The sequence below is a fragment of the Accipiter gentilis genome, chromosome 7 (genome assembly GCF_929443795.1).
Source record: "Accipiter gentilis chromosome 7, bAccGen1.1, whole genome shotgun sequence".
NCBI classification, from domain to species: Eukaryota; Metazoa; Chordata; class Aves; order Accipitriformes; family Accipitridae; genus Astur; species Astur gentilis.
The window spans coordinates 15,827,165-15,842,080 of NC_064886.1; the positions used below are offsets into that span (position 1 = coordinate 15,827,165).

The 14,916-nt window shown below is 54.1% G+C and overlaps 2 protein-coding genes across 4 annotated transcripts in view; one reads left to right on the forward strand and one right to left on the reverse strand.

The window, feature by feature from the left end:
• Positions 1–317: 317 nt before the first annotated feature.
• On the reverse strand, positions 318–12,613 carry DAO (D-amino acid oxidase). Its single transcript, XM_049806582.1, has 11 exons — positions 12,477–12,613; positions 10,872–11,077; positions 10,628–10,742; positions 10,187–10,263; positions 9,687–9,752; positions 8,883–8,937; positions 8,270–8,374; positions 7,616–7,698; positions 5,624–5,741; positions 4,699–4,797; positions 318–3,175 (listed from the first exon to the last, which is right to left on the reverse strand). Exons 2-11 carry the CDS (start codon positions 11,063–11,065, stop codon positions 3,044–3,046), a joined length of 1,044 nt encoding a protein of 347 aa, XP_049662539.1. The 5' UTR covers positions 11,066–11,077; positions 12,477–12,613; the 3' UTR covers positions 318–3,043.
• A 1,664-nt stretch (positions 12,614–14,277) lies between these two features.
• Positions 14,278–14,916, forward strand: part of SSH1 (slingshot protein phosphatase 1) — a 37,612-nt gene continuing 36,973 nt past the window's right edge. For all 3 annotated transcript variants that reach the window (XM_049805185.1, XM_049805194.1, XM_049805197.1), the window contains exon 1: positions 14,278–14,435. In XM_049805185.1, the coding sequence (XP_049661142.1) occupies positions 14,370–14,435 (66 nt within the window). In that variant the 5' untranslated portion in view covers positions 14,278–14,369. The remainder of the gene's footprint in view (positions 14,436–14,916) is intronic.

A 14,916-nucleotide genomic window follows, 5' to 3' on the forward strand; every position in this document is an offset into this window, starting at 1 on the left:
GATCAGCTGAGCTACATGAGACTGTCCCAAACATTTCTGTGCGGGAGTGTGAGTTCTTAATGGGCCGGGGGCTGTTAGCAACAACACGTAGGTAACCACGTAATTTCACACAATGGTATTTCAGTTCATTTGTCTGCTGAGAATGTAGAATGACAGCTCTTCCTCCTGCAGGATGAAGTGTTCAGGAAAAATGTGTGGGGAGACATGGAATGATGATCTACTGGGATGTTTCTATGGAATTAGCATTTGAGGCCCTCTCCATGCCATCATTAAGAAGAGAAAGCATCACACATGAGATATTTGAATATTACCTTTATTGTGCACACATATTAGATTGTGGCCTTTTAGAAAATAAGCAAAATTAGACCGCAAATAAAATTACACATCTAATCATTTCTGTTTGTTTTCTAAGCGGTCGTGTAAGATCACAGGACAGCTGCTCCTGTAGGCTCTAAGATCAGAAGAGTCAACTGCTTATTGCAAGCTATAGAATGATTTCCTACACCTCTGCTAATCCAGGGTAGCTCTTCAGAAATCAGGTAAGTGGTTTTGGATCTACAGCAGTACAAATGGGAGGAGACTATGGTCCTCAATATCTCATATTTGGAATAAGTGAAATCAAGCGGATGCTATTTCACTGAATGGCTTCTTCTGAAGTAGCATCACAGGCCATTAGCTTTAGCATTAATCAATGGTAAATTTTCTCCAGCTATTGTTTTCTTTTTTCCTGTCCCTTTCTTGATTATACCCCTTTGAGTGTGGCTGCAATATATCAGGTGAGCTGCCAGATAAAGTGGGAAACCCTTTTGACAGACAGACTGGACATGACAGGGGCTCCTAATTTTCCTATGTCTGCCTTTGTTTTTTAAGCATACTGCAGAGGTACCTCTGCTACCAGACAACAGCAGGCTCTTTAACACACACCCACTCTCTGCTGCCTTCTGAGGATGGACACCGGTGTGCCCTAACCTCTGCCACAGCTCCATAGCAGCTAACAGAGTTCTCCGTCACCTCTGCTGCCGCAGCAGCTGGACGGGGCTGGCCTAAGCGATTACGTTCTGCAGTTGAGCAACAATCAGAAAGCACAAATGACCACAGCTATCATCAGGTGGTTTATACTTTGCAAGGATGGGAGGAGCACCAGGCCAAAATCGTGGCCAGAGGAACTTCAGGACCTGCTCTCACTGGTGCCTTTGACAGCAAGTTGTTGCCTTGGTCTCCAGTGTCACAGGCATGAGAAATCCCATGCAACGTCACTTTGCCAGCACTGCAGGTGTCGTAGCAGAGGCAAACACAACCCTCCCGCACCTTTACAAAGGGAGGAGAGGAAGGGAAAGGGACAGGGCAGCAGCTGCTGAGAAATTCTGGCCCTTACAGTGAGAGTAACCATTGCTGCTTTTGTAAAAGGGCAGACAATTAGCAGATGCACTCAGCAAAGCTCATCAGAGCTTTCTGACTGCTCAGGGTGTGTAAGCCAGAGAAGTACACAACGGTCACATAGTGTTCAGTGGAAAATGAGGTCGCTGGAAGGTCTCCCAGGGCCACGGCTGTGCTGGCACAGTAACCTCCATAGCACTCCTGAAAATGAGACCAGTCTCGTAGGTACCCATGAGGCAGCACATCTCCTGTGCACGGACCATCTCTAGCAGCACTGAGTGCTCATCACTTCCTACAAAGCCTTCACAAGTTTCTCTTTTCCTTGGTGAAACTGAAGCAGCATGTCAGGAGATGGGTCTTTCACCAGGGAAAAACTCTGGTGCCAGGCTGTAGCCAGGAAACATGCACTTTTCACGGGACTGTTTTAAATCCATGTGTGCCCAGAAGGTAAAATGAGCCCAGCTGCACTGCAGCATCTCTCTTTCACTAGATGCAGCTGCCTGGTACATCACAAACCAGGTTGATGAGCTATTTCTGGCACATGGAATCAGAGGGAGAGAGAAGCTGCATCACAGATGAGTAAGAAACAGTTGGCGGATCCGCAGAGGAGAGTGAGCCAGGCACAGTGTGCTGGGCTCGGGACAACCACTAGCCTTTGGATTTGAGGCTAATGCTTCTTTACCATTCAGTGCCTTGTCTGTGATGATGGTTTTTAGAGCAGGAAAGATGCATGGCATGGAAAAATCGGCCAAACTGTATCTTCAGTGCATTGGGTCCCCAGCAGCACCACTGAACACCCCCAAAAAGTCATAACCTCCTGGGAGCTGTCCCCAACTCCTTTGGGAGGCACAACCTACCCCACGTCATCTCCTCTCTCAGAGCTGCTATGCCAGCCATGTCTCATGGCTGGAGGAAATGAGAAACTGAAGGGCCCGTGGGAGTTTTAGGGACAAGAACAGCTCTTTTGCGTATGCTCTCTGCTATATATAGAGTCTGGCTGGCAAGTACACAGGGCTGGAACATGTTGCTTTTGTTGCTAAAAACATCATTTGGAAAGCCCATTTTAGGCAACTGCTGCTGTCTATTGCCAGATACACTAACCAGGTGCTGTAGACCCGTGCTTTGTCCTGGCATGTACATAAGAAAAGCTATTGTAACTGAAGCACGTGCTTTTAGAACTATTGTTACTTCCCTGGGAGCTTCAGAGCTTCTTCCTACTAAGGAGCTTTTGCCTCCTGGGGGAAGCTTGCAAATCTAATTACATGCTGGTTGTTGGAGCAGTCAGTAAAGACCTCAGGTGGCACCAGCTCAGTTTCAGATCCTGTCCCATCGTGCAGATGAACTGCAGCACCGTCAAGATTTCAGCTGAACCCTGCCTGCCCTTTGCAGACTGATCCCTGGGGCCAGAAGTGCACTTTGCCACAGATAATCAGTCCGTACTTTAAAGCACTTCCTCTAGGTAGGTTGTGCAAGGCCGGGGTGGAGGGAACTCAGCCGTCTGGCAAATAGCAGCAACAGAACTGGCAGCAACCTGAAAATGAGACACTACAAACCAGTGTTGGAGCTGGTGGGAGGGTCAGACATCCCATGTGTATGTGTTATTTGCATCTTTCTGCTGTGACTTCTAAGCTACTGCTGTCGTGATAATCCCAGGTGAGCAGGCAACTCACAAGCGGGGCTGCGGCGGACTGGCCAGCTGCTTCTCCTGGAGGATGCTCCCAAAGAGCCTGGCTGCTGCCATGGCACAGCCCCAGTGGATGGTGATCCCAAACCCTCCATGGCCATAGTTGTGTATCACCTGGGGAAGAAGAGAAGGGATCAGGGCTGGGAAAGCTGCACTGGATCCCTCCAGGGCTAAAGGCACCAAGGAGCCACAATAGAGGCTGGGATCTGAGAGCTCCTGGCACATGGCTCAGCAACCCGCTGCTCTTTCCCTCCTTCCAAAAGCCACTGGAGAGGCAGAAGAAGCTCCACGTAGTTCAGAGGGATCCCAGAGCACCCTCTGCACCCCAAAATGCAGCAGCAGGGCTCGCAGCCATGGTCCTCAGAGCACAACATGTTACATCCTACCTAGTGTTTGTTCCTGCCAAGGTAAACTACTTTGCTTCAGCAGGAGCCTGACTCATCGCTGGGATCAATAGCTATACCTCTCCTATGCCAAGGCAGTGCCGATATGATGTTCTGATAAAGGAACATAGTGATCCATAAATTAATTCAAATACAGCATTGCTATGAACTGTGCTCTGGGCTTTGCCTAAATACACCAATTTCTTTCCAAGGCTCTCCAGCTAAAAATTGAATATATTTTCATTACATTTAATTACATTTTGCAGTTGCCATCCCCTTTGGAGCTTTAATCTCTTCTTCCAAGCTGTACAGAGACATATGCATGCAATCAAATCAAGGATTCCCTCTGCAGGTCTGCTGATGAGCGTTCAGGTGACAGCGCTAAGGAGTGATGTGGTCCTACATGACAAGGTGCTGTGCTGAGGGTCCGAGAACAGATGGCACACTGAAACTTGTGCCATCCCTCGTCTCCTTTCTCTTAAAAGATATATTAGCAGCGCAAGGCAATTTAAAGAGCCATTGCCTTGGGGAAGTTTTACACTAGACACCTAGCTTTACCTACACAGAGGCAGCTGAATTTTCCAGAGCCCCACAGCAGGTACAGCTCCCCCAGTGTCCCTCTGGGCTTTCACCATGTTTCATTTTGTGCTGCTGCTGAGCTTCGAACTGGAGGAAGTCTCAAGGTGTCCAATCTTTTGCACCAACAACCTGGTGTCAGCGCTGGAGGCCCTGAGCATTTTATTAAAAACTGCATATTGGGTTTTATTAAATGGAGACATGAAGTTTGCATGCACAAGGGCTGTACACTTATGGACTCCCAGCAGAAAACCGCACTACTTTAAATGCTGACACCAAAAGATGGTTTGCATGTGTCTCATGTGGCTCTGGGAGCAGCAGAGCTCATGCCAGCATTTTTCTCCCATATGGTTTTTTTTGGTGTCTATTAAGCACTAAGCGCCAGCTGCAGGTTTTCCTTCAGCAGGAGCGCTCCCTGCCCACTCTCCCCATAAAATCCATTAAAACTTAATATCTCTGACACTTATCTCTGACATCGGGCTGTAACTGGCTCAGAGATTCACCCATTATTAGAGGGGAGACAGAGTGAAGACTGATGAATGCAGGGCAGTGCGGCTGCAGGCTGAAGACTGCCAGCATTAGCTGGATGTTGGTGTTGCACTGCCAAGGTCACAGTGACTGATGCACAATTAGCACAGTGGTTAATGGCACTCGGCATCCAGGGGCTGTGCACAGTACCTCTGCCTGGAAATGGCCATGGTGGACAGTCTCTCGCTCCAAGCGAACGCAGGTACGCGCTGGTCTCAAGCCGCTCCACTCCTCTACGATCTTTGCTTTCTGAAAGTAAAAGCACATCAAGCACCTGCACAGCATTTCTCCAATTTACAGCAGCCAAACATCACCGCACTAAGCGATATGTGAGATGAGGGCTCTTGCAATGACCGGGGACAGAAGCTGCCCCATCCCTGCTGCTGCACTGGCTCCTGTGATGCTGCAAGGGGCGACTGGGCAGAACAATTTTGGATCACAGCCCACACATCACCAGCCTGCAGCAGAGGCAAACTGCTGTGCCAAAGCCCTGTGCTGCCTTTCCTGCTAATCCAGGGTGCAATGGCAGCATCAGGAGTGGATACAAACCAGCCTCACCACACACCAGCCTTTCTCTAATGCAGCAGCGCCAAAAGACGGGGCGGTGGGGGAAACACACCACAACCAAAGGGCTGGGACCTCCCAAAGCTTTTGTTCTAATTTTTTACCAGCTATATGAGTAATTACTTTTTCCTACAAACCTTGTCTCAAAAGTAATGCCAGCCCCAGACCCTGTCTGTCAATCAGCCAGGCGTACAGAGCCCGAGACGTGCACAATGAATGTGGCCAGGCACACACAAACACTGAGCCGTGCCACCACCCCCCCACATTTTACCCTCTTGCTGAGTGCTACATGCTGCTGTGGGCTGCACACAAAAAGCCCAGGGTTACTCTATGTGCACACTTCACCCATCCCTGGTGCATTTCTTGGCGTGGCAGCTGACACTGCATAAGCAATAGTAACTTTGCCGAAACCCCTCAGCTTTCCTGGCCCGCTGAAGGCAGGCGCCGCGTTTTACTCATATAAAGATTCAGATTTTGCGGTTTGTCCTTAGTGCCCATCCCTGTGGCCCACCTGGAGAGCAGGGAGCAGCCTGCAGCAGTTCTCCCAGATGGTTTTGTGATCCTGGGCGCTGTTTTCTTCGTTCCAGTTGCCGTGCTGATAGATCCCTCCCAAGACCGTGAACTCACTCCTGCACCAAAAGCCAAAGGAGATGCATAGTGGTGAGTGTCCCCAGCCGTCCCTTGCTGGGCCATCACACAGACGGACTCCATGTGTAATGTATGGATCCTGCTACGCCCTGAGCCCGCAACTTATTCCTGCCAGAGAAACTGTCATGCCAAGCAGGCAAGAGAGCAGTGCCTGCATGTCTGCTCATGAGCAAGTCATTCATTAAATACTATCAGCACCCCAAAGGCCCTTGCCTGGGCAAACCAAACAGCTAATTTCATCTTCTGTCAAACAGGTCTGCTCCTGCCTGGCTGGGGAAGAGAGTTGGAAGGAACAGGATGTTGCCGGTGGGGAACACAAAGAAACAGATTGCTGCTGCTGCCCCCCCCAAACACCTGCGACTAAGAGAGGACAGGAGACAGGTTAAGGCTGGGGGGAGCTGGGGGTGTCTGTACCTGCTGGACCCTTCTAAAACCTTTCTCAAACCCTGGCAAGCACAAAGACAAAAGGGCTGCACGCCAGGGCATGCGGGAGGAGAGCCCCCAGGGCCAATCTCTCCAGCATGGAAGTTGTGAACTCCATGCGTGAGTGCTGGCCCCGGCTGCTTCCTTTGAGAGCCAGCCTGGTGCCCAGCTATGACAGCTCAAGCTAAAATAAACACAGGGAGAGGAATGCATATGTAGCTGGGACTGTGATCAGAAATCACTTGGAATATTTTGCTTGGGGGCTGTAAGCATTCAAAGTTCCTATTTACATAATGGCTTATTGCCTAATCCTGAAATATTAGCACAATAGGAACGGCCAGAAATGCAGCATTCAAGTTACAGCTTAAAGAACCCTCTCCATTGCCAAAGCAGGGTAGATAGCTGCTCTCAGGAGGAAACAGAGGTGGGATGAACAGCAGATGTATTTATTTATCTTGCAATTTAGCTCCCTGGGTACATGCATATGCTGCCATCCCAAATAGATCCCAACTCCCCTAAGAAAGCTGCTGGTGGGAAGCAGGTGGAAAGTGCAAGATAAGTGCTGGAAGCTGGGCTCTGCCCGGGCACAGCCACTGCCGCTTGCTGAGCTTCAGAGATGGTGCATTTGGGGCCAGGATCTCATTTCAGCCCTCCTCATCCCTATGGGGACACAGAAATAAGATTTTCCCCTGGGATTCCTCCTTGGTCCTTGCAGGGAGGTGGCAAGGAACACTGTGTGGGTGCTAAACTGAATGGGACACCCCCAAGAGACGTCTCACCAACAGCTGCAAGCACAGCTCAGCATAACTGTGGTGGGAAGGCTGAGCTTTTTAGGGTAGACTTTTATTAAAGTAAAAAAGGATTCCTGCCACCAGTTTTAATGGGAGCATGAATCAGAAGTGCCGTTTCCCCACAATGACCTGCTGTACAACAGTTTTGTCAACATCATTGATAAAAAAGATGGATACAAACATGAAGACAAAAGATCTTGCCCAAAATATTTGCCCCACTGTCAGTGTTTGGCTCTTTCGAGGACCTGGCCAGGACTGGCTTTTTACTTTGGTGGGATTTGCTCCTTGGAAAAGCACAGGACCAGGGACATTGAAGCCCCCTGGTGCTACCTGATCCAAGAGCTCAGGAGCCCAGGACCAGCCCCAGAGCCCCCCACGTGTCCGAGTGCCGAGCCAGGGTCCGCGCAGGGAGCTCGCACTCTCTGTGCCCATGGCGGGAGCTCCCTCACTTTTCCTGTCCATGTCCTTCTGCTCTCCTCCCGCATGGCAAATAAAAGCATCATCAGGCCAGGTATGAAGCCCAGCCTGGGCTGCTGCAACAGGGCTGCTGCAGGGCATATGTCAGCAGCTGGTGTTCTGGAGCGCTGATAGCAGAGCATCACTAACGCCAGACAGACCCTGCCTCGCCTGCTGTCACCTACCCTGGTATGACGTATGGCGAGTTGTAGATACCAGATTCAATGTCGTGAGTGATGATGAAATGCTTCACCCATGGGGCCAGGACCTGGGAGATGAAGGGGAGAGGGTCAGGGAGAGCTGGAGAGCGGGGTCCCAGCTCAGGGAGGCAGCAGGAGGGATACGGGCAGCTCGGCGAACACGGACCCTGGGGGTCCACACATGGTGCCCTCCCTTCTGCTCAGACTCTATGTACACCACGGTGCTGGCTTCCCTGCACGGCTGCCATGGGAAGACAGGGAGATGGGAGGGCAGGCAGGCAAGCAGAGGAGCTTCCTACTGGCCTGAGTCTGTTACCCCAAATAATCATCCTCTTCTCCCAAGGATTTCATGTCTTTTTATTATTAGCATTATGCCTCTGGCCACCCAATGAAGAAACAGGATGGAGACTCAGGGTATCCGCACAGCTGAACCAGGAATGGGATCCAGGTTTTCTGCTCTGGCCTCCACACACGTGAGAGTTTTACATGATCAACATTTGCTGGGAATCAGGACCTGATCCCAGCGAGGGTCCTGACCACAAGCCCGTGATTTGCCCCAGAGGCCGTATCTCATAAGGTGGCTAATGAATGACTCCTCCGGAAAAAAAAAGGGGAACACAAGCCCTGCACCCACCTCACCTTTATGATCTGTCCACGGCCGGGCTGTAGCTCTGGGTCAGGCTGCAGCTCCCCCGCACGAACCCCACTACAGTTTATTACAACATCCACGCCCTGGGCAAACATCTAATGAGAGACAGATGCGGCATGGTGAGCAGTGCACACACAGTGATGCTTCTGAGGGCACTACCCATGGGGGGCATGAGATTCCTGCACCAAAGCCAAGCCAAGTATTCGGTCCAACAGTCTGCTAATGAATAAACCATAAGGGCCGGATCCAGGGCATAGCTTCCCCAGCACAGCTCCCGCAGAGACCCCATGTGTGCAGGCAAGGATAATGTTTGCAGTTTAAGGGAAAGCTGTACTGCTGATGCTTGGCTGCATCTTTGGTCAGTGCCGGCCAAATGCGCTACCCTAGCCCCTCTCAGCCACCTCTTGATGCCCAAAAGCCTTTATCTTTCCTGGTAGAATTTGTTTCCTAGATCTTGGTGTAGTCTTGCCACCGTCCCTTGGCCCATCATTCATGCCAAGAGACATCCCAGAGCAGCCCATACGTGCTGGTTACTGCTTCTCCATGCCAGGACAGGGCTGTGCCTGCTGCCCCGCTCTGCCCCGGCTCGACATCACCACTCACCTCCTGGAAAGATTCAACTTTCTTATGGAAAAACTTCACTCCTCTCTGCGTTAATCTGGGAAGAATGAGTTCATTTGTTACCAGCAAATTAAAAGCAAATGTACCATTCAAATTAGCGCCTGTAATTGATACCCAGTGTAGGTACGGCTTGTTGCCTCTTGTAATAAACAGCCGTGGTCTTCTTGGTGGTTCCTAACAGTCTCCAGTCATTAGCTCATTTCCGTAATGGCCCAGAGCTACTGATGGTGATCGGTCCTGCTAAGCCCTGAGTCAGAACCCCGGTCTTCTGCTGTGGATAGGGTACCTGCTCCACATTAGAAATGGCAAGAACAAAACCAAGCCACAAATACTCCCATAGCTGAAACCACTCAGATGCAGCTCTAAGTATCCCATTACTTGCATTTTTGTCATGCACAAATACACTCCTGGGCTAACTATTAAAGTGGGGAGTCTGTTACCCCACTGAGGCAATAAGCAAGAATTCCAGACCCTTTTCCCCGCTTCCCAAGGATGCATCCCTGCCTACCCTCTCCTTCGTCTCATCCCGCCGTGCCCTCGCTGCTGCATTTTCAAGCTGAGCAGGTCAGAAGTGCAGCAGGACATGGGGTGGTCGCCTAAAATCAGTGAGGCCTAAAGTCAGGCACCAACTTGGCATGAGAGAAGGATCCGGGGTAACACCTGATTTGCGGGCCGAAAATCCACACCTACCTCCCGTGTTCTGCCGGCCAGAGAAACTGGGGGGAGCAGCAGCTCTCCCATGCTGGCACAGCCTCAGCCCCAGTGCCGTGGCAGCTCTGCACTCACCTGTTGGTGAGCCACGGCAGATAGTTCCTGCACTCCAGCATCAGCGCCGTGTTGAACCAGCCGTAGCTGAAACCAGACAGGGAGAGGAAGCCATAAGGACCTGCAACACAAGCAGCTGCCTCCTGCCCTGGCACTCCTGATGGCTGCTGAAGCTCCGGGACTCCAATTCCCCCTTGCACAATAAGTGCATGACTTTTTCCCTCTGTTTACAGTATAAAATACCTTCTGCTGATTTTCTTCCCCCAGTTTGACAATACCTGGTGAAGTTAGAGAGGGGCTGGAATGGCTTATATGCTGGGCTGCTGCTTTATTGGTTTGTTTGAGGTGTTTCCTACTTATTTTAAGATAAGTGGCTGTAACGAAGCAAGGCCACTTCTGCACCCATGGTTTCTCATCCTCGCTGCCCCTCGACAGGGAGGTGCCTGGGAGCGTCCAGCCATACCTTTCTTGCCTGGGGGAAAGCACATCAGTGACTGTCTGGAAAACAGACTGAAAAATACCTATAACCAGGGAAGAGTTCCAGCTCTTTTGGTGTCAAGTTCCTAAATCCCAGGACAATGTTCTTCCAAGACGGGTCCTGCAGTAGGGAAAAAGGTCCAAGATCATTAATGAACCCCAATCACTGTGCCATCGTGGGAGAGAAGCCGGGGGGATGCACGACAGCCCACCCCAAAGGAGCGCGGGTGGGTGTGCAGCTGCAGGACACCACAGCTGGCAAGGCTCTGCTGGCTCCCACCCTCGGAGGGCTCAGCCCTCGCTTCATACTGATATTGCATTGGGGGCACAGAAAACACCGTGTCCTGGGCAAACTGTCACAAGACAAACTTGGAAGGATTTGGAAACATTCAGAGCATCGTCTGGGAAGAAGTACAACCCTGCCCACCCCCGGGCAGCCTCCGAGCTGGAGCCCTTCCCAGCCCTGGCTGTGACTTGCTCCTTACCGGCACCGGCTGCGTAAACAGGTTGTAGCCAGAAATTAGGAAAAGTCCCATTTCCTTTGCTGCCGGTGAGCCCAGGTGCCCAAGGAGGTAATCGAATGTCTCTTTATTCCAGACCCTGCGACAAAAACAGGAGAGTGGTGGCTCTGCCAGCCCCATGGAGCTGTGCCCATGCAGCTCAGCCCCTCGTACACTGATGGGCACGCTGGTGGGGACGTGGCACCAGCCTCCTCCTCCTCCTCCTTACGTCTCCCGCAGGTTGCTGTGATCGCTCAGGTAGGGCTGCCACAAGCCGGCTGCCCCGTCGCTGGTGGTGTAGGGCGTGTAGCGGTCTGCGTAGACCTCCATCTCCAGGGAGGGCACCAGGCTGTGGTACTGCTCGTGCATGCACAGGGCGGTCGAGAGGCCAATCACCCCGGCCCCGATGATGGCCACGCGCATGGCTCTGGCTCTCTGCAGGGGGAGAAATGCTTGAAGGGCAGTGCCAGGGCTGGGGAGCTGCTTGGACAAGCTGGGGCTTCCCAGGAGGGAGGGCATCAGCTCTGCTGCTGGAACATAGCTGAGCTGCTCTTGGGGCATTTGTTTACATTTCTTGTAGAGCCTCCCAAGTCCTCTTCAACACTTGCCTGCGCTGACCAGGCACTGAAATCACGGATGAGGGGGTGCGTAGTTTGCCACGGTGGCAGGGCAACATTTCTCCATTGCTCGCAGCCCTTGCGCTTGGGGTGGCATCCCTGGCTCTACCCTTGGGCACGCTGTAGCCGCTGGCAAGCAGAAAAGCAGCAGCTCAGCTACACACAGCTGTGCTCCTCCACCTGGCAGAAAGAGCTGTGGTTGCTTCGTGCCCTGCAGCAGCATGGGACAGAGTGGCACAGCCATCGGCATCCTCTTCTCCCTCCCACCAGCCAGCACGCTGAGGACGAGCAGCTGGGGAGAGGTGGGAGTACCCACCCACTCACACTGTCTCCCACAGGACAGTGTGAGCCCTCCGTGCCCAGGGACCCAGCCCTCCTCCCAGGTGCTCCTAATTCTCCCCAGCTTCTGGCACAGGCTGGAGATGAAAGAGGTGGGCACAGATAAAAGAAATGGGAAACAACAGGTGTTTTCCAGGAAGCAATGCCAGATGCGATAAATGCAAGGCCGGCTCCTCACGCCACTATTGCTCTCAGGGCTGCCTGCACCTGAAGGCGGCTAGACCACCACCCTAAACCCTTCCTGGCATCAGCTGGGAGAACCATTGTTTGTAAACACTGGCCACAAAGAGGGTCTGCAGCCCCCCCTCGGTCGCCTGGCTCTTGCCTCTTGACGCAGCTTTCCTGCCTTGCAGCCTGGAAAAAGTGCTGTGGTCACCATCTGGGCAGAGAGTGGCCAAGGACCAACTCAGGGAAGGGCTTGGGGGTACAATGGTGTGCATCACCTCGGCCTGGGTCACATCCCTGCCTGCTCAGCTGCCAGTGTGTGGGTAGGAGGAGGGATGCCAGCAGCATCCCTCATTCTCATGCCACCAGCATGCCCCATTCTGGGCAGCACAAGTAAATTTTAACCCATAGTTTTATTTGGATAAGGTGAAGTGCAGCATCTCTGCTGCGAAAGGCAGCCCGCAGCGGGACTGACATTTGGTGTGATGGAGGGATGAGTCATCGGGACAGTGAAGCATTGAGAGCAGCGGGAGAGCCACACTTGCTTCCCATCTGCTGTGGTTTTATAAACCACGGCCGGCAAGAACTGGGGCTGCCTCCCCTACCTGCAGCCATGGGGATGTGCCCCAGGCTGTCCCTGCAGCACCAGCCAAGGAGGTATCTGCCTCACTGGTCAATAAATAACAAGAAACACATGTTTTTCACCAGCTTACCTGCAGAGTGTGTGGTCCTCGGGGCAGCTGTCGCAGTTTTCAGAGACTTCAACAGAGCCACTTTCTCAGGGCGGCTTGTTTACCACCCAGCAAACCGCCCGCGGTGCAAGGTCTAAGTGCCAAGGGCAGTGGGATTGCAGCCCGCCCCCAGGCAATGGGGCCAAAGTCTTTGCTCCGGACCTGGGGAGGTGGAGTCCTTCACGCTGAATCCCATGTGCCACTGGCAGCCAGCCTCAGAGCTGCTCCTCTGAAAAGAAAAGGGGGTCACCACGGTCTGTGGCAAAACGCCATCATTGACACTTGTCACCATGGTGACTGCTGGCTGCCCTGAAGAGTCCTGGTGGATGGGGACGTGGGGATGGGACTCCCCAGCCACTGGGTTCCTGCAGGATCTGGGAAAACCGGATGCCTCAATGTCGATTTTCATGTGGTAAGAAAGAAATGGCATTGCCTCCCTCCTGATAGACCCCAGGAGCTGTGTTGTTCACCTTTCCCCTCCCAGGGGTCAGACAGCTTTGTTTCTTGTTTCTAAGCTGCCCCTGCCTTCAAAAAAACCACAATTTGGGGTTCTGGGCTGAAAAGCCAGGTTTCTGTTGGTGCGGATACTATTAGCAGCAGCAGAATCAGCCCTGGAACCACAAGTGGTGTTTGGGCAGAGTTGCTACAATTAGGGATTTTACCATGCCTAAAGCTTTTATAAAAGAGGTAATAAGGCTAAAATAAATGGGAACTCATCTCCCACAGCGTCAAGTTGCAGACACATCTCTGGAGTCTTGAGCCCAGGGTTTAAGCCACGCAGCACAACCCACCACAGGCAACGGGAATTTGGTCCCACCAAAGGCAGAGGAACAGCACAGCAGGCGAATGCCAGCCTGAGCAGAAGGATCCTTTATCCCGAGAGGTCAATAGGGATGGCATGGGAGGGCTAAGTCTGAAGGTCATAGGGTTTAAGCACCTGGTACCTTTAATGCTTTATGGTGGCAGAACACCTGCACACCTCTCCGACCATGAGCATGGTTGCGTGGGGGCTGCCGTCCTGCCTCCCGCACCCTGGGCAGGAGCAGCAGCACCAGCCAGGGACTGACCCCATCCAGGCAGCCCAGCCAGCTCCCCAGGGTGGGCAGCTGGCGAAGCCACAGCTTGGGATCCCACTCCAGATGCCATGAAGGAGGATGCTCGTCCATCAGTCCCATGGTCGCATCCTCCCAGGGATGTGGTCAGGAGAAGAAAGCCGCTGGGGCTGATGGCAGCCAAGCCCCGAGCATCCAGGCCCTCGGACCCCGGGGTGCTTTCCCACAGCTCCCTTTTGCAGCCTGGCAGGGCCAGAGGGGTAAAGGCAGTCACCCAACGGCCTGAATTATTAAGGGCTTTACATACAATCAGCAAAGCCTCTTATACTAATTACCCCATTACTCGTCTGCCTCTTGCTTTTGGCACCGCTGACCCCTCGCACTTTCTTCGGTCCGGTTTGCAGGATGCTCCCGCCTGCCGCACCTCGAAGCCGCTGTTCAGGTCCTTTAGGGCTGAAGCTCAGGCCCTACCGACACTTTTGGGGGCTCTGTGGACCGCGACAATCCCCCCTCCCCCCCTACCCGTGCCGAGGTGCTGCACCCCCGCCCGGTGCGGTGGGGTGACCCACGGCGACGGCCGCGACCGCCTCACCCAGCCCAGCCCGGGGGTCCCCGGGCCCTGCCGGGCCCGGTGCTGCCACCGGGCCCCGGTGAAAGCACCGCCCCGTCCCGCCCCGGGGCCGCCCCCGCCGCCGCAGCGCCCTCGCCCCTCCCCGCGGCGGGGCGGCCGGGCGGGCTGCGCAGCCGCCGGGGCGGTGGAGGCGGCCGGAGCCCCGCAACCACCGTTGATAACCGTGTCCCCGCCGCTACCGTTGCCGCCGCCATGGCGCTGGTCACGCTGCAGCGTTCGCCGACCCCCAGCGCCGCCTCTTCGGCCAGCACCAGCGAGGTGAGGCGAGCCGGGCGGCGGAGGGCAGAGCAGGCCCCGGCGGCGGGGGGAGGACGGCAACGGGGAGCGGGGCGGGACGGGACGGGACGCGGCCCCTCAGCGCCTCGGCTGGGCCCCGCGCATCGGCCGCGGCCCGCAGCGCCTCACGGCCCTGGCCCCTCACAGCCCCCCCGCATCCCCCAGCCCCTGGCTCCATCGCCTCACAGGCCCTGGCCCCTCACGGTCCCCAGCCTCACGGCTCCCTGTAGCCACTGGCCCCCTGCCTTCATCCCCTCACAGACACCCTGGCCCCTCGCAGCCCCTTGCCCATCCCCCCCGCAGCCTTTCCTGGCCTCAGGTCAGCCCCTCGAAGCCCCCCGGCCATCCCAGTCCCTTCCCCTGCCCAGCCCTGCTCTGCCTCAGCCCCCAGCCCTGTGACGCTGCCAGGCTGGATCAGGCCTCGGACCGTCTAGCCGTCTCCCTGCTCTGCCCCGCTGCGTGG